The sequence below is a fragment of the Protopterus annectens genome, chromosome 4.part1, assembly GCF_019279795.1.
Source record: "Protopterus annectens isolate FY-2018-M chromosome 4.part1, PAN1.0, whole genome shotgun sequence".
NCBI lineage: Eukaryota > Metazoa > Chordata > Ceratodontiformes > Protopteridae > Protopterus > Protopterus annectens.
The window spans coordinates 414,819,098-414,840,569 of record NC_056734.1 but is presented as its reverse complement, the minus strand read 5'-3'; the positions used below and the strand labels follow the sequence as shown (position 1 = coordinate 414,840,569).

The window sequence follows — 21,472 nt, the reverse complement described above, 5'->3', positions numbered from 1 at the left end:
CATAAACTCCAACACCCTGGAACAGCTTTGTCCGTACCGCCACCCTGGGACAGCAATATTCTGGACCTGGTCATTACCAATATGGGCAACCAATGTTCCACGCCACAGGTCAACTCCTTCCTGGTCAGATCCTACCACAAGCTAATCACCCTAGACATCAATATCCCGCCCCCACCCCCCATTAAGGAAGCCACTGCAAAAAACTTCTCCAAAGCCAACTATATGCTTCTTAAGACAGAAGTGGCAAGCTTCACAACACCCACACAGACAGAAAATAGAGGCATGACTCCTGAATCCTATACAAACGCACTGTATAAGCACATACACAAGTGCATGGATCCTGCCATCCCCGACAGAACCAAGGTGCTAATGCTATCCTCCAAAAAAAAAAAAAAAAAAAAAGAAGCCAATCTGGTGGTTCCCTGCCATAAATAAACTCTAGAACAGAAGGAAGAAGCTGTTGCAAAAAAGAGTAAAATCCCCTGATTGCAGAAACTCCCTGGTCAGCCTCAGTAAGAAGCTGAGACCCCTCATAAAATCCTCCAAAGCTAGTTACGAAAATAAAATCGCCACCGATTCTAAAGACAACCACAAACCATTCTACAGCTATGTCAAGAATCTTAATGACGACACTCTGATCTGATCTGAGGTACAGCACAATGGCACTAGATATAGAGAACCAACTGATATTGCCAACATCCTGGCAGACAGACCCAGTGCAAACTTCACCCCCCCCCAAAGGACCCATCACTATACTGGAAGAATGCAAAGTCCCTGTAATCATGGCTGCACAAGTGAAGACTGCACTCTCCAAAGCCAAGAAAACAGCAACCATGGGACCTGACAACATCCCAGGCTGCTTTCTGCATGAACTACACAACGAACTGGCACCCCACCAAGTACCATGTTCAATCATAACCTCAATTCAGGCTTTGTGCCTACTGAATGGCGCACAGCAATGGTTATCCCACTCCACAAAGGGGGCACCACCATGGACCCTGGGAACTACCGCTCCATTAGCCTGATGAGCCTGGTCTGCAAGGCCATGGAACGTATCATCTTGGAGCTTATAAACAGGGACACAGGTAACCTCCAAACGCTGGACCACACTCAGTTTGGGTTTGTAAAAGGTAGGTCATGTCTCCTAAACCTGACAGACTTCTTTGAAGCAGTCACCAGAGCCGTGGACGAGGGTAAGGTTGTGCACACAGTCTATCTTGACCTCGCCAAGGCATTCAACACCATCCCCCACTCTGGAATTATAGATAAACTCACTAGACTGGGCATAAATCCCTATGTCACAAGATGGGTGGCCAACTGGTTCACTGACAGAACACACAGTGAAAGTAGCCAACTCCAAATCCAACTTCAGACCAGTCACAAATGGAGTACCACAGGGCTCAGTCCTGGGTCCTCTCCTGTTTGGCATCTACTTCTCAGAAGTCCAGGCTAATACAGCAGGTCTTTGGCTAATGAAGTTTGCAGACGAGTGCAAACTAGGTGCCATAACAGAATCGCCTAATGATGTGGACATTCTACAAACGGGCTTCACTGAGACTGATGCTTGGTGTCAAAGTCATGGCCTCAAGCTCAGTGCCAAGAAGTGCACTGTCATCCCCTTTGGGTAAAACAATGCATCCATGAACTACCACATAGGTGGGTAGCCTACTAAACACTGAAAGTGTGATAACAGACCTTGGGACACAGGTGGACAGCAGTCTCTCCTTTGAGAATCACATCGCCACAGTAGTCAGGAAATCCTTCTACATGGCACACATCACAAAGGGGTTCCACCTCCAGAAAAAAAATGTCATTGTTCCTCTCTACTCATCCCTCATCAGACCCATTACAGAGTACAACACCCCATTTGGTATGTACTTTGCAAGACATCTACAACAACTAGAAAGGCCACAGAAATACCTCACTAAGAACAAACAGATGCCATATGCAGACTGTCTCAAAAAAGTCCAGCTCTACTCCATCGCTTTTTGCCTACTCAGAGGCTACCTCTGCCTAATATACAAAGCTGTATCAAACCCAGATCTGTTGGACATGCTACACTTAAAGAAACCCCAATCCCTCCCAACCACACTCTTCAAGACCTAAACCTTGCCACTACAATAAACAGAACATGCTGGAGGGATAGAGTCCTGTCTCAGAGACTTCCCATGCTCTGGAACAGACTACCTCCATTCATGTCAAGCAAAGCTCTTCATTGGCCCTCTAAGAAAAATCTCGACAACTGGGTGGAAAAAAGGAAATTCACCCCAGGGATCACTTCTGTGGCTCTGCTAGACAGGGGTGCAGGAAAATAACTTTCTTGTGTGGCGAAAGCCAGGGAACTTTTTTGGCTAGGCTTATATAGGCCCCAGGGCCGATAGCCTAGTACCTGCCTATGAACCTATGTGGGTCTGATAATTTATGGCCCAAAAGCCAGTATACACTTTTTCTCAATCTCTCTCTCCACAGCATGACTGTCCTTGTCAGAAAGCAGAAGCTTGGAAGAGGAAAGCAGTTTGGATGACTTATTTGTGGATATGGAAACAACAGCAGGATCAAATGAAGGACTTTTATAAAAGTATGTATGATCATGAGGCACTTTATAAAATCCATCTAGCTTCTTAGAGGCCAGAGGTTGAGAATCAGGAGCCTGACAGGATTTCTGTAAAAGCATCCAGCAGGGCAGCTAAGAGAGGAGGGAGTGCAGAAGGCCTGGGTGAGTCCACTTGGCAAGAGTTCATGATACCTCTTTTGAACCTCTGAGACTTGGGAACAAACCCACTCTACAAATTAACATACAAACCAAGAACGGCAATATTCTTAGTAACATATCATTGTACAGTGTTTAACATTATTTCCAAATGTAACCATTATTCACTTAGATAGTAAAATTAAAGTAGGAGGCACTTGTACTGAAGAAATTTCAGAGGTAGTAAATAGTAACAGCAATGTGCTATAAGGAAATTGATTATACAAAAGATATAAATGATAAAAACATCTGGAGAAACTAGAGAGAGAGAGAGAAGTGATGAAGGGATAACTGAATTATGCGAGAGAATGATTAATAAGAAAAAGAAAATAATGGCTTGGGGGAATTACATCGTACATATATATCTGACCTTGCAAAGTCAAAATAATGACAATAATACAGATGAAGCAGAAGTAGATAAATCAAGATCTGACCAAGTCAATGAAATAAATGAAGCATTCATGTTTGGTGATTCCATGTTATAATTAACAGTTAGAAAACTGTGACTTAATTATCACTGTATCCACCTTATATGGACTAAAACTAATTGAAGTACCCAACTTACTGAGCACACTTTTTCACACAAAAAAACTGTAGACATATAATTACTGGTAAGTCAGTGATCTACATGGCATATCATTAAATCATATGAAACGTGTACTATACATTTTGGAAAATCTGTAGAGCAAGTTAATTGAAATAATTCTCACGGAGATTACCCCACCCCCAATGGAAGGATTAAAAAATTACTAGCCCCATACATTTAATACATGGATAAGACAATGTTGTACAGTTTACACTGAAGAGTTAATTATTTACTGGGAAGACTAACCCACTTATCCATTTGTTAAGGACAATTTCCACTTAAGTCACTATGGGGACGGCTTTGTTTCTAGGAAAATGTCCAAAAATATTAAAACATTTTTAGGGTTTCGAGATCTAAGGACCAAAAATTGAACAGGTTCACAAGATTTAATAATCTTATAAAATGTTACTGTTGTAATGTGCAAAGTTTAGGAACACATATGATAAGCTCTGTAGTTTGCTTTCTTAAGAAGGTTATAAAGTTGTGGCTAATGGCTGAATCATGGAACTCCAAGGACCTATGCTTTCCATAGTTTCTCAAGTATGATTTCCTAAGGGACCAGTCAAGAGGTGGTGGTGTTCTCTTAATATACAAATCTATACCTTTATTCTTAGACAAGATAACACAGTTGAAAGTTTAGCTGCTGAAATTTCATATTTTAGAAGCAATACTAATCTACTAACTGTGTTTTGCTATAGAAGGCCAAATATGGATTTGGCAACACATTTTGATTACCTACTTAAATCAGATTTCATAATGGATTATAATAATCTTCTGATAAAGAATTTTAACAGTGCTGGTGCAGTTCTGACTCACAATAAAGCAACCACAGAAACACCTATATAGTTTCAACTTCTTTAACACTGAGCATGAGAACTCTTCCAGTATAAATGTCCTGTTTGAATTCTGAACTGTGTGAGAAACAGCTGAGTGGTGCAGCAGCAATGTGTGTTCTTCCTAGTTAAAGACACTGTGACATGCATCAGTGGAAGTATATGGCCCTAGTATCACAGGCAAGACAAACATATTACTAAACTGTAAACAGCAGAATAGGAAATCACAGTAGTTAATTACTGCAGACTTCAAAAGTCACATCATGCCCTTAAAATAACAAAATGTACAAAAGTAAGCAGGTAGATATGTGAATTTTTGTCATATATGCAGAACCAAGATCATCTTATAATTACATGAACACACACAGTCTCATTGAAACCAAAAGAAGTGTGTGAAAAACTAATTTTAACTAGTGAAAAATGGAGATCTGGTGTACTATGGTGCTGTTACAAAACCCGGGGCAATAGTAAGAAAGTAAAACAGCAGCATTCAGAGCTTCACACATATCTCATCAATCTCAACTCCATGAAGCTTCAACTATTTTAAAAAAGATAATCATAATGTTTCTATATGGCAAAATTCACAGAATTTTTTTAGGGAGGCAAGCCCTTTTTGTGCCCCATGTTGGGACTTCAACCAACTGCACCATCAATAACTTTCTACTGAGGACAGGAGTTGAGGAGAACTTTGAGGACGTGTGCTAGTGCAGTTTAAACCCGGTCTACTTTATGAACAACTAGTAGGGCAATTGCTAAAGTAACTCTTTCCAGGCAGGCTTAATTTAAAACACTGATATCTTAAACACTAGAGACAGCATTTTAAAACATCTTCCCCAGTGACAAAAAGCTTTATAAAACATGAAAGGGGTGATTTCCATCCTCATAAAAGACCTAGCTAAGTTCAATGGATGATCAAAAAGTGAGAGTTAGGAATCAGCAACAATAAGTACAGCAATAATACCCATGCAATGTCAAGGCACCTGAAATAGTCTTACCTTCCTATTCTTGTCATAAGCAGAATCAGGTCCCAGGATACTACTCACATCCACATACGGATATTTCTTTTCCAAAACACTAATTACATGTTTGACTTTTAGTGTCTCATCTCCTGTCACCTCGTTATATATCTACAGATCAAAAGAACATGACACAGTGTAACTAATGTATGAAATCAGATTTTAGAAATAACAAAATGATCTTATTACTTATTCGAACATAATTAACTTGCTCAACAAGAGCAAACAAGGCTTCTCAAAGCGACAATACTCACACTAAAGAATGTACAATGAAAAAGCTCCATGAAATTCAGTGTTGTGTATTAAAAACTTAATGGAAGACAAGGACATCTCTTAACTACATACTAAGGTAAATGTTCTCATCAAAAGCTGCTCTATATAGTTAGAAATTATATGCATGTTCATACATACTTCACAAACTCATCTTCAAAAAGGCCCATGTAGACTGATTCAAGCAAGTTGTACCACAAACTGCTGCAACCAACAGCTTCCATATACTCCACTGATGCTTCTTCGGTTGGTCTTTTCCTTTTCAAAAATGTAATATTGTGGCAGGTTTTACTGCAGTGCATTGAAGAATGTGAGACAGTGGTGTACTTATGAAGCATTTACAACCTCTTCTCCACTGTGTGTGACCAATGGAGTTGGTATATATAATTAAAAAATTGTTTTATGTTTTTTAGACAGTATATGATTGATGTTCTTCTGAATTTATCTTTCAGAAAATTTTCAATCGAAATACTGTCTTTTAGCAGAAGGTAGAGAAACTGTTCAACAATGAGGATGAAGCCCGAGTGGATAAGTTTCACCAAAGAATGGGTAAATACTACTTTAGCAAGGGTCAGATGGCAATTATTAGTAATAAGCACCACAGAAACTTAACGATATTTCTTACTTTTATTAAATATCGCACTTGTATATCATCTTCCTTTTTGTTTGACGAGTGTCTCCTCAAATACCAATTTGGCCACTCATAGTTAAGGGTAGGCCTGTATATTTCATGACAATGATGCTGGGGATTTAACTCAGTGGTACCATGGTACCTATTTTTTTTTTCAGAACAAATCTTTTGCTACAGAATATTTTGAAACTTCAGAATGCTTCGCAATCATACTAGAAAGCAAATATCCAAAGACAAAAAACTATATTACAATAACTTTCAAAATAATAGTAAACACAACCCTAAAAAATTCTGGGCAGCCATTAAAGAAATCTTGTATCCTGGTCAAAAATTCAATGCTAACCCTTCTCCCAATAACTCACCACTCGAAACCGCAATACAAATCAATTCTTATTTCAAACACAGTATAGCATCTCTTACAAAGAATTCCCCAATATCTAATCCTAACCTTGCCCAATAGCTACATATCACTACATCCACTTTCACCTTCAGACCTGTGTCCATATCTTTTGAAACCCTAACCTTAAACTCAAACCATGCTCAACTTCAGCTGATGACCTTCCAAGCGGGTAGCTTAAAATAGCATCCAATGGCATTCTCTATCCTGACTCAATCCTTATAAAAAGGTCAGTCCAGGAATACCATGTTCTTTCCCTCTGGAAAAAGTCATACATTATACCTCTGCAAAAAGGAGGAAATTCAACAGACATTACTAACTTTAGACCTATAGTAATTTTATTCCCCTTCTCCAAAATACTTGTAAAAGGTATTCAACAACAACTGCTAAACTACCTTCTGCAGGAAAAATTCCTATCCCCCTCACAACATGGCTTCCATTCTTCCCATAGTACTAACAGTACACTTTTAATTTGTACAGATACTGTCAATAAAGCAAGAGGGAACAGCAAATTAGTCTAGTCCTTATTTCTAGACTGGTCTAAAGCATTCAACACGGTTTACTATGGTAAATTTTTACTTCAAATGTCATCATTAGGTCTCTCTCAGCCCACCCTTCTAAAGTTCAAAAGATACCTGTCCAATAGGTATTAGTCAGCAAAATGGCACTCCACCCTCTCTCCAAATCTCCCAGTCACCACTGGTGTACCACAAGGCTCTATCATTGGTCTCCATCCTCTAACATTCTCACCAACACCCACCAGATATCCACAAAGAAGGCCTCCCTAATACTGTACACAGACAACTCCACACATTTGCACATATGACAACATGGAACACCTCCAAAACTTTACTCAGGAAGCTTTAACCACTGAAACTTTTTTTTTTTTTTTTTTTTTTAACTCACAACTAATGTTTAATCCTAAAAAAAAATAAAGCACAACTTTTTTCCCCAAAAGCTCTCTCTCACAGAAAAACAAAACATATTAAACTTCTGGGTGCAATCATAGATGACCAACTAAAGTTTGATATACATATTCAGCAAGCCATCCAAAAGACCAACCAAAAACTTGGTCTCTTATACAGACATAAAAAATGCCTCACTATTAATTCCAAATGTTCTCTAGTACAGACTTTCCTTCTCCCAACCTTACTTTATGCAGCCCATATTCAAACCACTATTCAATTCAATCTATTAGCTAAACTTGAAACCACCTACAACAAAATAGCCAGATTCACTGCCGACCGTCCCTATCACTCTCACCACTGCATAACTTAAAAAACCTACAATGCCTTGAGCTACATAACCAACTCCTCCTTCCCTAACTCCACTTCACACACACTATCTTAAATCAATCCTCCCACTGTCCTGCCCTCACAGACCTCATCACTACCTACTCTTCTAAGCATAACCTAAACGGCACAGACCTACACCCCTTAGACATCTACAAACCCAATAAAAATACTGGCAAACTTTTATACAGCCACTCTATCACCAACGCCTGGAATAAACTTCCCCTTTCTCTAAGAATAAACGGCAACTTCCTTAACTTCAAAAAAATTATAAAGGACTTATTTACTAATTCCTGGACCTGTCCTTGTCCTACTCGCATCTAAACTACGCCCTTCTCCTCTTCCCTTTCCCCTTTCAGCTCCCACACTTTACCACATCTACTCATTTAAGGTCTTTATGATATTTTACCAAACTTGAATTTCTCTCTGATGGTAACTGTTAGATAGAATCTAACTTTTTATATTATATTTTATATATTTAATAAGTACCATGGCTGTTTAAACCCTCAGTATTACTCTTGCAATCTAACATATTTATGTACAAGTTGCATTCTGTTTCTCCTCTATATATACACCTGTATGTTAATACTGTATGATGTCTTCTTTTTGTATTTATCTGTGGGGCTTTTCTCCTTGGGTCTCTGCTGAAAAAGGGCTCTACAGCCCAGTCGGACTAATCTGGTTAACGAATGTCAAATAAATAATAAAGTCCTCTCTCTTTGGTAATACAACCATTGTAGTCACTTCTCATAGCAAATCACTAATGATGACAAGAGATGATAATCTTAAATTAGACCGGCATATACAAAACGGCACAAGAAAAACACATCAAAAAGTAGGGATACTTTACAAAGCCAAAAATGTTTTCACCAACACAACTAAAACTACACTTGCCACTATTTATCTTCTCACCACACTTCTTTGTGGCGCTCCCATCCTTACTGACCTCCAGGCATGATCAAAAATCAAAATTTGAACAATGCTATAACAAAGCTGCTAAATCTGCAGCAAATACCCCTTTCTTACTGTACAGCCCTAAAATGCCTTAATTGGTTAGAACTATCCCATCAACTAACATATCCACAGCTTCTAACCCACCTATAAGTTATCCAACATCCATCTGCTTGTCCAGCACTTGACATTAATATTCCCAGTCAGTCATTATGATCCAATGGCCAAAAAACATCTGTTTACAAACCTATCACATCTACTGAGCATCGTCTATACCCATACTATGGTTGCTAGGGCCTGGAATGCCTTACCTGTATCCATCAGGTCAATACCTTCCCTCTTATCCATTCTGAAAGACTTCCCAGCCAAAAGCTGGCTCTCTTCTTGCTCAACACCAGGATAAACTATATCCCTAAATAAGAACTAGTACCTATTCATATCTTACATCTCCTTACTCTCCAGTCTTCACTCACTTCCTTATGAATATCAATTTATTTCCCCTGGCTTTCTGTCTAAATATACCATAAGCCTGCTTTTCTCTCATTTCATACTGCAATTCCTGTCTGTATTATACTAATTTACCTTTAATTTCTCTTTAAACTGGCTAGAATATCTCCAAATATTAAATTATCACCATATAACTTGTATCTATTCTTAACCAATGTTTCTTATTATGTTTAATTTGTTATAATTATTTAAACTGTATATGTTTTTGTATTGTTTTTAAATACTGTAAAATTATTGTTCTTAAAATATTTTGCAATACTTTGGAGCTTTTCGTCCTAGGCCACCGCCAAAAAAGGAATCCTACACAGTCGGACTTTCATGGTTATCAAATGTCAAATAAATAAAATAAAATAAACTGGGAAATACCCAGCTTCACTGTGGTGAGACAGCCATCGGGGGCACCATTCTGACAGGAAGTTTGTATTGCTCCCACTATACCAACAATGGGAACATATGGTCAAGTCAAACACTCTGACCTTGGGTGGGAGACATGTTGCCTGCATCACCTCTGGGACTCTACGATCCAAGCAAATGAACACATTCCCTTGTACTTGCTAATGCGAGCTACCACCAAACAGTGGCTTGGTGAGTTGTAAGCCTGCCCACCATGACACTCACCGCACAACCACCCCTCTTCCAAGGGAATTTGGCCTTTTGCATATTGCTCCACTTCACCCTAACCTCCAGTCTCAGGATAATGCACATCATCCATCCTGCTAGCACTGTCAAGTGTCTGACCTGCTACATGAATTTGAATCACCTGAGATACAGTCAGTGCATTATTCCTCCACACCAATCTCTGGCTTGCGAAAGACATGATGATACGATCCTCTGCCTTACAAAAAACATGATGCCTCAACTGTGAGAACAAGTCACTGTTGACTCTCTTCCCAAGATACCCAAACCTTCCTCAGCAAACAACTTCAGACCGATAGCTATCCTTCCAACCCTTTAGAAATTCCTGAAAAAAATAATACAACATGTCAAATAATATTCAGTCTTAAAGTATTGCAGTGTTGCACAGGTTAGAATACTATGACTGTCCTTTAGGCAACCACTGATTACTACTAGCATTAGCAAGGGGTGGTTTACAGGTTCTGTAAATCAATCTTACAAAGGCCTTTGATCTTATAGAGGCACAACCTCTTGCTAAATTTGCTCTTAAAGGTCATATGCACACTAGCATAAATGAAATGTTATGTGAGTTCTGCAGCTTATTTCAGATTGTGCATTGCGTTAATTTATATACTGATGAGAAAAATAGCTTCTCGCATGTTTTTTTCATGCAGAAAATCCAAACTGAAAGCCACTTTTTCATAAACAATGTGGTCTACCTCTGGTTAAGAGTGTGCAGGAAGTGGCATGGGACCGAAAACTTGGCAACATCACATTGGTGTCAAAAACTGGTGTATTAGTAGCCAGCAGGAAAGAAGGTTAAGGGTGGAAATGGTAGTGGTTTTCAAAAATGGTGAAAGCAGTTTCTTTTTTTCTGTTTCCGAAAAAGAATGCTAAAGCAGCTTTAGTGTCTGAAAGTCTCCCAAAATCAAGTGCAGTGAAAAATGTAATAAAAGTTTTAACTTTGTGCCCCATGCTCAGAAATATACTGTCACCTTCCATGTTGTGGACTGCTTACTTTTCATTTTGCTCTTTAAAAGTGGGCATATCCCACAACTTGCCTTCCTTCTTTTATATTACCTCATCCACATTAGAAAAGTCTTGCCAGTTGATGTTAAGTATCATTTAACATTTTTTATATAGTGTAATAATGATCATTCCAATTGACCTACACAGACACAATTAATCAAGAACTATGGCAAGGCGGCAACTTTATACATCTTAAAGGAAAAAGAATAGCTGTGTAAAATCTTTCCATAACCATAGATGTCCTCTTCCATGTTGCAGTATTATTAGTGTAGGATTCTCCGCCTCAGGTGACCCAAACGTCGGCTCCTTATACAAAAGTTTAAGCCTGGGTGCTGTAGGTGCATGAGACGTCACATGTACGTCCATAAACTAGGGACCTTAAATGTGACATTTGCACGCAAAGACCTCAGAACTTAAATGCCCAGTCGGACAGTCAAGTAGAGAGAGAGCCAAATGATGTCCACAAAAGGTGCAAAGTGGCATTTGCTGGCAAGTCTAGCCTCATTCTAGGGTGAGCCCCATGGTGCTCCTTAGACAGGTCAAAAGGAATAAAGGGGGATAGGTGAGGGGAAGGAATACTGCAACATGGAAGAGAAGGACATCTATGGTTATGGTAAGATTTTACACACCTATTCTATTGTCCTTCTATTCCTATGTTGCAGTATACTTAGTGTGGGAGAGTGCCACAGCTAAGGAAGAAGGAAGGGTGGAGGAAGAGGTAGCTGATTCCAGAAAGCCTTGCAGGATTGCCCTAGAAAATCCTGCCCTGGCTCTGGAGATATTATCCAGTTTGTAGTGTCTGGCAAAAGTGTGTATGAGGGACCAGGTCTCTGCCTCCAGAATGGAAGCTGTGTCCAGGCCTTTAAGGAAGGCTTTGGAGGATGCCACCGCCATGGTAGGATCAGCTCATACTCCCTGGAGTGGGTCCTTGCCATGGTGAGTAACAGAAACATATAGTGTTTCTGATCCAGCAGGAAATTGTTTGTTTGGAGACTGCCTTGCCCAGGGCTCTGAGGTGAAAGGCTACAAAAGAGTTGTTTGGATTTTCTGATGGACTATAGTTGCCTGTACACATCCTGTGAATGGAGTATTCTCTCACTGTCATTAGTGGGAGGGAAAGAAGGTGGGCAGGTGAATGGAATGGTTTAAGGCTAGTTCGTTCACCACCTTTGGCACAAAAGAAGAGTTGGTGTGCAGGGTCACCCTAAACTTGTGGAAGACAGTGTAGGGTGAGCAGCCCATGAGAGCTTGCAACTCTGACACCCTTCTAGCAGAGGTGAGGGCAATGAGTAGTACAGTCTTCCATTTGCACATTTAGAACATTGCAGCAGTGGCTGGCTCAAAAGGAGGCAGTGTGAGTTTTTCCAGGATGAAGTTAAGATCCCAAGGAGGTGGCATGGGCTTTCTAGGTGGTCTGATGTGCAAGACCCCATTCAGGAATAGTTTAACATCTAGCCTGGCTGGTAGAGGGGGTTCTAGGGGTAAGCAGGCAGAGATTGCAGACAGGTGTACTTTCACTGAAGAGTACGAAAGGCCAACCTTGAGTTCACACATAAGTAAGGACTAGAGGGGAATCCACTTGAAAGGGATCCCTGTGCCTATGGAGACACCACTTGGAGAATCTTTCCCATTTTGATATGTAGGATCTCCTTGTAGTTGGTTTCCTGGCCTCCCTCAGGACTGAAAGCACATCCTCAGAGTAGTGGTGTCTGAAAGGAATTAAAAGTTGATCACCCACAGTGTCAGACATAACATCTGTAGGTGAGGGTGAATGAGAGATCCTTTCTGTTGTGCGAGTAGGCCCACCTTGTGGGGTAACGAGTGGTGATTGCACTTGGCTAGTGAAAGTAGTAGGGGGAACCAGTGCTGCCTTGGCCAACAGGGAGTCACCAGCAAGACTTTTGGTTTGTCCTTCCTGATTTTCAGAAAGGACTTTTTGGATGAGAGGGAAGGGTGGAAATGCATACAAAAACTGTCCCTTCCAGGAAATGCTAAAGACATCTACCCTCCAGGCAAGTGAAGAGTGACCCTTGGTGCAGAGTTTCTTCAATTGTCTGTTCTGGGGAGAGGCAAACAAATCTACCTGAGTTGTGCCCCACCAGTAGACAATGTGTAGAAAAATGACCTTGTCCCGCATACACTCATGCTGTAGAGAGGATGTTCTGCTGAGAATATCCGCTTGCTGGTTGTCCTGGGAAGAGATGTATGTTGCCTGCAGGGATAAGTTATTTCTGGAGGAAAGGTCCCAAATTTGGATTGTTATACTGTTATCCGGCAAAGAAGGTAGGACTTGGTCCCTTCTTGTTTATTGATGTGCCACATGACTGTGGTATTGTCTGTGAAGATTTGAAGGGAGCCTGGATGCAGGATTGGGAGAAAGGCTTTCAGGGCCAAAATGACTGCTGTCATTTTCCTCACATTGATATGTTTCTTTTGGAGGGTAGGATGCCATGTCTCCTGTACCGTGAAGCCCTTCATGGTAGCACCCACCTTAGATCTGGTGCATCTGTATGCATGTACTAGGTTGGGGTGGGGGGTTGAAGTGGAAGGCCTGGGTTCATTTGTACTTGTAGAATCCACCACTTTAGTTCTGCTTTGAGGCAGGGTAAGAGTGTAATCTGAAACTCTAAAGGGTGTTCGTGTTGAAACCACACAGTCTTCATGTACCACTGCAGTTTTCACATACACATTCTGGCCAAAGGCAGCATAGGGATGGTTGCTGCCATTAGCTCCAGGACCCTTAAGAATTGTCTTGCAGATATCTGCTGAATCTGCATTAGGTCTTGGAAGTAGGCAGAGAGGGAGAGAACTGTCACGAGGGAGAAATGCTCACATCAGGTCTATTCTGATCCTGCAGCCCAAAAATATTTTGTCCTGCTGGGGGGGGGAGGTTTAGTGATGATTTTGGAAAGTTGAGGGTGAACCCCAGGCTTTGAAGCAGGGAAATGGTGTACTGCAGATGGTTTTGTAGGGTGTCCTCTCTTTCTGCTAAAATGAGGTTGTCGTCTAGGTAGGGATGAATGTGGACACCTTTGGTTCTGCAAAAAGATATAGCTGGAGCTAGGCATTTTGTGAAAACTCTGGGAACAGTAAGTAAACCAAAGGGCAAGGCTGTAAATTGAAAGTGTGAACAGGGCCCAGTGAAACGCAAGTATTTTCTGTGGGAAAGTTTTATTGGGATATGGAGGTATGCCTCCTTCAGGTCGAGCATGGCCATAAAGGCCTGAGCTGGCAATAGTGGAACAAGGGTTTGTAGGGATAACATTCTGAATGATAGAACTTTTCGGAATATGTTTAGAAAGGACAGATCCAGTATTGGCCTCCAAGGGCCATCTTTTTTGGGGACAAGAAATAATCTAGAGTAAAAGCCTTTTCCTTCCTGTCCTTGGGACAGGTTCTATAGTTCTGTGATTCAGAAGGTCTTGCAGGACCTGTGGAATAAGATGCAGTTGATTTTTTTTTTTGGGGGGGGTGGAATGCCCCTTGTAAAGGGCTTTTCCTTCCAACAGAGGAAATATTCTTCTTGTATTACTGCCAGCACACCCAGCAGTCTGAGGTGATGGATCTCCACAAGGGAAGGCAGTGGGAGAGGCAGGCTGACAAGGGGAGGTGGGCAATGCAGTCACGCATTGTTGGAGCCATTTCAGTTATGAAAGGGCTGTTTTTGAGTAGGCTGCTGGTCTGGAGGTGGTCTGCCTCCTGGTTCCTTTCCTGTGTCTGAAGAGGATGGAGTAGCTGAGGAGGATGTTCTCCTGACAAAGGTAGTCTTATAGCAGGGTAATTTCTGTAACATTTAGGAATGACAGACACCAGCAGGAGCTTGATGTCTTGAAGTTCTTTACTTTTCTCCTGAAGGTTTTTAAAGAGGTCTGCAGACTGTTTACCAAATAGGTGGTTGTGGCCTAGAGGGGCATCTAGAATTTTTGACTTTAAGTCCTCTGGTAGGGGTTGAAGGCGTAGCCATAATATCTATATAGTACAGATGCAGTAGACCTTGCAGAGGCCTCTGCTGCATCATAACTGCATCTAATAGAATGTCTGACCACTTGAGAAGCCAGGGACAGTTTTGATGCTACCTCTGTCTTGCTATGACAGTCAGGTATGGATGACAGGAGGGTAAAAGCTTGGGATACCAGGTCCAAAGCATATTTTATCATGTGGGTTTGGTAGTTGATAGCTCTGAAGGCTAAGGTGGAAGAGTTATAAACCTTCTGGCCTATCCTGTCCATGTTTTAACGGTCTTTGTCACCAGGTAACAGAGACGATGAAGGAATCAGTCATGCTTGTCAGGGGATACAGAAATCATTGCTGGGTCAGCCATGGGTGGTTTGACCAGGAGTTTTTGCTCATCTGGTACTTTATAGAAATGGTCAGGCCTCTTAGGGGCTGGAGGCTGAGAGTCTGGGTTTTTAGATGCTGCTGAAAATGCATCAAGGTAGGCAGGGATAGCTGAAGGGGAGGGAGATTCCACTTGATGCAACTCAAAGTCTCTCTTTTGAGTTTCAGTCATTTGGGAAGTGTCCCATTTAAAATATTCTTTCATTTTTGTGAAGGTCTCCCCAAAGGTGATGTCCTCTGGTGGAGAATCCCCTTCTATGGATTCTTCATCAGGGGAGTAGTATTCTAAGGGGAGGCTATTTGTGATGAGTATATAATGGATTCATCCAAGGATGAGCAGTAAGCCTCCTGTTCTTCCCCTTATGGGGGGGTGGGACAGAGGAGAGAAGCAGATGAGGCAGGCCTAGGACTGAGAACAGGAATGGTTGAGGGGGAAGAGACCGTGGGCCTAAGGGCCAAGAAGACCTGCGTGAAGGAGTTGGAGAGCGATTGACAGTCTGGAACTCCCTCTGAGTGAAGGTAGATGCTTTATTTTCTGCTTCCTTTTCAAAGGAGTAGCTTTAGAAAGAGGGCCTGGCTTCAGGGGGTCTGAATAGGAGTTGGGGCTTCAGGCAAGGGCATCCCGGTCAATCATCCAGCGTTGTCTGGTTCCCCCTTGACATCAGTTGGGACAGATGTCTGTGGACATGCTGGCCGTAACTTCCAAAGTGGCTTCTTCGAGGGGAGTCGCCGAAGTAGTAGGCTCTAACGGCTGTCCCTTAACTCCTAAATTGGAAGCTGGTGGGATGTCAGATGCCGGAGAAGCAGAAGTACTAGGCCTTGGAATCTTGGCCTTTTTCTGTGGCAGTTCCGCTGGCGCGGCTGACTCAGGATCCATCCTGAGCACTAGCTTTTTTAGCCTCTGGTTTTCTAAATATAGATTTAGGGAGGCCAGATGGCTTTGGATGGTCTTGGGTACGAAGGATTGACATCGGGCAACAGGTATGGTCATGTTCTCAACCTACGCAGAAAACGCAATGGTCATGCGTATCCTTATGTGGACATTGGCTAACGGTCAGGTACAGCAAACCAAGCTCAAGTAAGAATTTAAAACAAAATCCCAAATGGGGTACTTAGCTTTAGACATCTTCAAAGTAGAGGAGCAAAGCAACTGATGTGACGGTCAACTGCGGCTGAAAAGTTCTGAGGTCTGTGTGCAGGCATCACATTTAAGGTTCCTGGTTTATGGCCCTACATGCGACATCCCACGCATCTACAGCAACCAGACTTAAGCTTTTGTATAAGGAGCCAACGTTCGGGTCGCCTGAGGCAGAGAATCCCACAGCAGGAATACTGTAACATAGGAACAGAAGGACACCAAGAGTGATGACAGAATCAGGAAGCACAGCAGAAGGATAGAACGTAAAGGTCCAGTGTTGCTGTTTGTTATAACATTTTAAAATGCAAATCAGTTATACTTTCCCCTTCATAAACTTCAGTTTTTATGACTGTGTCATCCATTGGCTTCCACTGAAACGGAAGTTAAATTTCCACTGCACATTATCTTTAAGGGCAGGCGTTAGTCTTACTGCTCTAAAATGGATCAAATCATTCCTCAACAAGAAATTTGTCTCAGTCCCTTGTTGCTCCTCTATTTTGTCCTCTGGCCCACTCTGCAAAGGAGTAGCATAAGACTCGGTTCTCTGTCCTATACTTTACCTCCTCATTCATCAGTAAACTGCCTGTTGACTACTCAACCCTTCCAATCATCCTCTGTGTAGATGATATGGTGATTTTAGGTGAAAATACTTGCCATTCTCTCATCAAAAAGCAATTTGAAGAATATGTACTCACCCTCTCTGACTGTTAAGCAACCACATCTGATTCTGAATGCCAAAAAGAAATAAAAAATAAAGAAATGCTTTTTGGAACAAAAAAATTCAGGGAAAAAAAAAAAAAAAAATCAGCAAACCTACTGACAATTGCTACAATATCGTAGTCTGGGATCAATCAAGCATATGGCTTTAAACATATGGGTATCTTGTTAAATAAATCTCAACATTCAGCATCATACTCGTATCACAAAAATCAAGAAAAATATTTCACTTCCTCACCTATTCTGACAGAGTAGTCATTGGGAATGTGGTGTTGCTTCCTAGAGTACCAAGAGTATTCATATATATCAAGAATAGTCCAACTATTAGTGAATGCCTCCACAAAATATTAACTCTCTCCAAAACCATTAACAAAAACTACAGATCCATCTCCTTATATTCAATAAAGGAACACCACAGTTTCTCCTCATCTAAAATTAAATGGCACCCAATGAAACATTATGTTATTCAAAGTTCTTTATGTTAAATCATTTACCTTCCTTACCAGCAGACTCACTAAAATAACCACTCCTTATAACCTTAGTTCAGACATCCCCAACACATCCATTTTCCAAATTCCTCAAAACAAACTCTAGTCCAGAAGGACTTCCAAAATGGCTGCATACTAATCAGCAGGTTGATTACAGTTCTAGTATGAAACAGAAACTGAGAAAAAAGGGCCACTGAAAATGTCTGTCTGGATAAAATTCGGTCACTAGCTAGAAGTTACAATGATGCCTGTAAACCAACAAAGAAGAATTTGTAGAACCCCAACAGATAATCAACCAGAAAAGGAGAAAAGACCTTTCTGTCTAGGAAGATTCCTCTAGCTATTCGGGGAAAAAGCAGTTCAAGTTCAGCTTTGGTACTGATTATGGCCTCCAGTAACTTAGATGAAAGAAGACACTGGAAACATGCCACAAGTGTTAAATTAATGAAACACTGAAGGAATATATCAACTCAAATAATAAAAGGCTGGAAAAACAGATGTTTTAACTAGCTATTCAAATGAAATGATAAAACTGCAAAAATCAGAGATTGAGATGAAGAAAAGGCTGGCTGTATACAAGACTTCTCAAGAACTGTTTGAAAAAAACAGTAGACTTAAATGACAGAGCAAGCAGAAAAAAATGGCACTTTCTGCTGTACCTGAGAAAAATGGAAGGAACAGACTGTACTAATTTTATGAGTACAAACAAGCGAACAGTTTGGTGTTCCACAGTAAGATTTGTTAAATGAAAGAGCACATTGTGTGTACGCTCCAACCCTCACCATAAGAAAGCAACCAAGTTCTACATTAGTAAAGATGCAATCCTATGAGCAAAAAGAGATGATCATGTCAAAACTGTGACAAAAGGGGTATGTATTAAAATTAGATAAATACAGTGTTTGTGGAAAATGATTATTCACTGTACACTAGGCAGAACAGGAGCAAGTTTATTCCACCAATCAGGGAATGTCGAGAGGCATGTAAGAGATTTATGTTGCTGTAGCTCTATCCAGCTGTCTTCAGAATACATTTTCCTGGAGGATCAAATACATTTTTTGATGCAGAACAGGCTACTGAGGAAACAAAAATGTTTATCAAACAAAGAGCAAGTCTACAAGCAGCAGGGGACTCTGCTTCTCATTCTTTTGACAAGGCCCAAAGTGAAACTTTGCCAGTGAAACATTTCCATTGCTCCAAATTAAAATTCACAAGAGGCAGAAAAAAACAATGACAGAAGACAACGGGAAGTTTCAGTAGTACCTTGGACTTGAACCAGAGTCTAGTGATGGAAGATGAAGATCAGGAAGAACAGCAACACTGAAATTAATGGATAAATGGGAGGCTATAAAACATCAGTTTCACTGGCAATAGAAACGGCCATATGAAGTAAGCATTTGCGGGGGAAAAATAAACCTGACTGAGAAAGACTGGAATTTTAATTAAGCTCATCTGTACCGAAACAACAGTATTCACTATCATCTCTGCCAACACCACTATGATAGAATAAGTAAACCAAAATTACTGTGTAGCATCACAGATGACCATTTGACATTGATAGAAAAAGTCATCAAAATCTAGGTAGATTACAAAGAGTAAAAAAAACTACATCAATGACATAGCCACAAGACATGTAGCAACTACTTTATGTCAGTCTCTTCTCTAGGCTACCATAATCTCCACTAACCTTCAAGTCACACAACTGTCCAAACTTTTTATAATAAAATACACAAATCTACAGCAAACTGAAACAGAACACACCACTGCCTAGCCCTCAGACAATTGCCACATCACATAGCACTTTCTCAAACAGCTACATTACACAGACTTCTCTATAAGCAAAAAAAACTGCCCAGCCCTTACCGATATAACATTATTCCCTCAACAGAATGTTATGTTCTAGAGAAAAATCACTAACCAAATCATCCAATACTGTAGGTGACACTATATTCAAACAGTGTAGCTAAACTAAGAAACCACATCCCAATACCTCTGAAATCATTTATAATGCAAAATTCGTTTTAAAACACAACTAAAATTTCACCTATCAAATCGAAGTATCTGCTCTCCTGTACATTTGCAGGATAAATAATACTGTTACCTTCAGCTTGCCATATCATCAAATCATTTCTCCCCATTAGAAATGAAGACTGACAACACAGATGGAACGTTATGGTAAGAACGTAACTTATTTATCGGATGTTATCAGTCTTCATTCATTCATGACAGTTGGGACAGAGTCCCTAGCTACTTTATGTCCAGGGAGGTCCTATGGAAGGACATTCCTGAGCATCATAGAGCCAAAGGATGCTCTTTCCCTGGAAATCATATCTAATTTGTAATGAGTGATAAAGGTATGAGGGGTAGCTCAAGTAGCTGCTGCGCAAATGTCATCCATGAAAGGCCACTGAAGTGAAAACTGATCTGGTAGAATGAGCTTCGATTTTAGTTGATAGACTTTTTTTTTTTTTTTTTATAATAAACAAAGGTGTTACAATCTCTCGACCATTTTGACAAGGTGACTTTAGAAACTGGTTTGCCTAGCCAAGGACCTGAAAAAGACAGGAACAGTTGGTCTGATTTTCTGAATGACTTTGTTCTAAGTAAAAACGTAATTGTCTGTGTACATCCAACAAATGCAAATAATATTCTCCTTTTTTGAAAAATTCAGGAAGAGAACTGGCAGATCAATAGATTGGTTAATATTTGAGTTTGAGACAATTTTGGGTAGAAAGGAGGGGTTAGTCCTAAGGGATATTCTCCTGGCTGAAGTGATGGCTACAGGAATAAGCTCTTCCAAGATAAAAATTTTGTATCACAAGCGGCAGCTGGCTCAAAGGGGTGATGGATTAAAGCTTGCAAGACTAACGTCAAATTCCAAGTTTCAACAAGCTCTTTAAAGGGTGGCTTTAAATGCATACCTCCCTTTAGGAAGGTTTTGCAGAGGCAGTGAGATATCAAGGAAAAATCATCAAAGCCATTATGGAAATTTAAACAGACGCTAAATGAACTGATAGTAGAAGCTGAGGCTTCTGATTGGAGTAAAGGTGGCAAATATTCCAACACCTTATTAATCGAGGCTGAAAAGGGGTCAAGTCCTTCTCCTTGAGACCAGATCACAACTCTGTTCCATTTACTAAGATAAAGTTTCCTTGTGGAAGGTTTAGGGGAAGCCAGAAGTACCTTTTGTACTGGGAAAGATGGATTATTCTGCCTGGCAAATCACCGGAAGTGGAGGTATTAAGCAGTCACCTTGAGAGTTGGTAGGTTGGGATGGACCAGCTCCTGCGAATGAGACAGGAGTCTCAGAGTTGGTTCCACAGTCCATGGACAGTGAACTCGGTGAGGCCAAAGAAAGGGGAATCAGACTTCACAGGGCCAATAGGGTGCAGTGAGGATCACTTTGCTTCTCAACTGTTGCACTTTCTTCAAAAACTGGGGTACTAGGGGAATGGGAGGAAAAGCATAAAGCAGCCCTGGAGGCCAATCATGTAGAAGAGCTTCTCGTGGGGACTCTCCCTGAGGGGGGATTAGGGCGAAGTAGCTGCTGCATTTGTGATTCATGGGAGATGCAAACAGATCACAGCAAGGCTGACCACGACGACAAAAGATCTCCATCGCTACTATGGAATTGAGAGACCACTCATGAGGTACGAGAATGCATCTGCTTAGTTTGTCCACAATCACTTTGGAATTCCCGGGAATGTGTGTTGCAATTAGAAAGCTGTTGGAGGCAATCGCCCATTGCCATACTCTCAGGGCTTCCCGACATAACAGACAGGATCTGGTTCCTTCCTGTTTGTTGCTGTACTAGACGACTGACATGTCTGATTGGATAGCAATTGTCCCTGACGGAAGGGCAGATTGGAATGCTTGCAATGTTAAAAGCACCGCCCTCAGTTCTCGGACACAGATAAT

General features: G+C 40.9%; 1 protein-coding gene across 1 annotated transcript in view; it reads right to left on the bottom strand.

The window, feature by feature from the left end:
* Positions 1 to 21,472, bottom strand: part of UGGT1 (UDP-glucose glycoprotein glucosyltransferase 1) — a gene marked incomplete in the record, with an annotated part of 2,149,769 nt that overhangs the window by 1,500,160 nt on the left and 628,137 nt on the right. Inside the window, 1 exon segment of the mRNA XM_044070228.1 lies at positions 5,164 to 5,295. Coding sequence (XP_043926163.1) covers positions 5,164 to 5,295 — 132 coding nt within the window.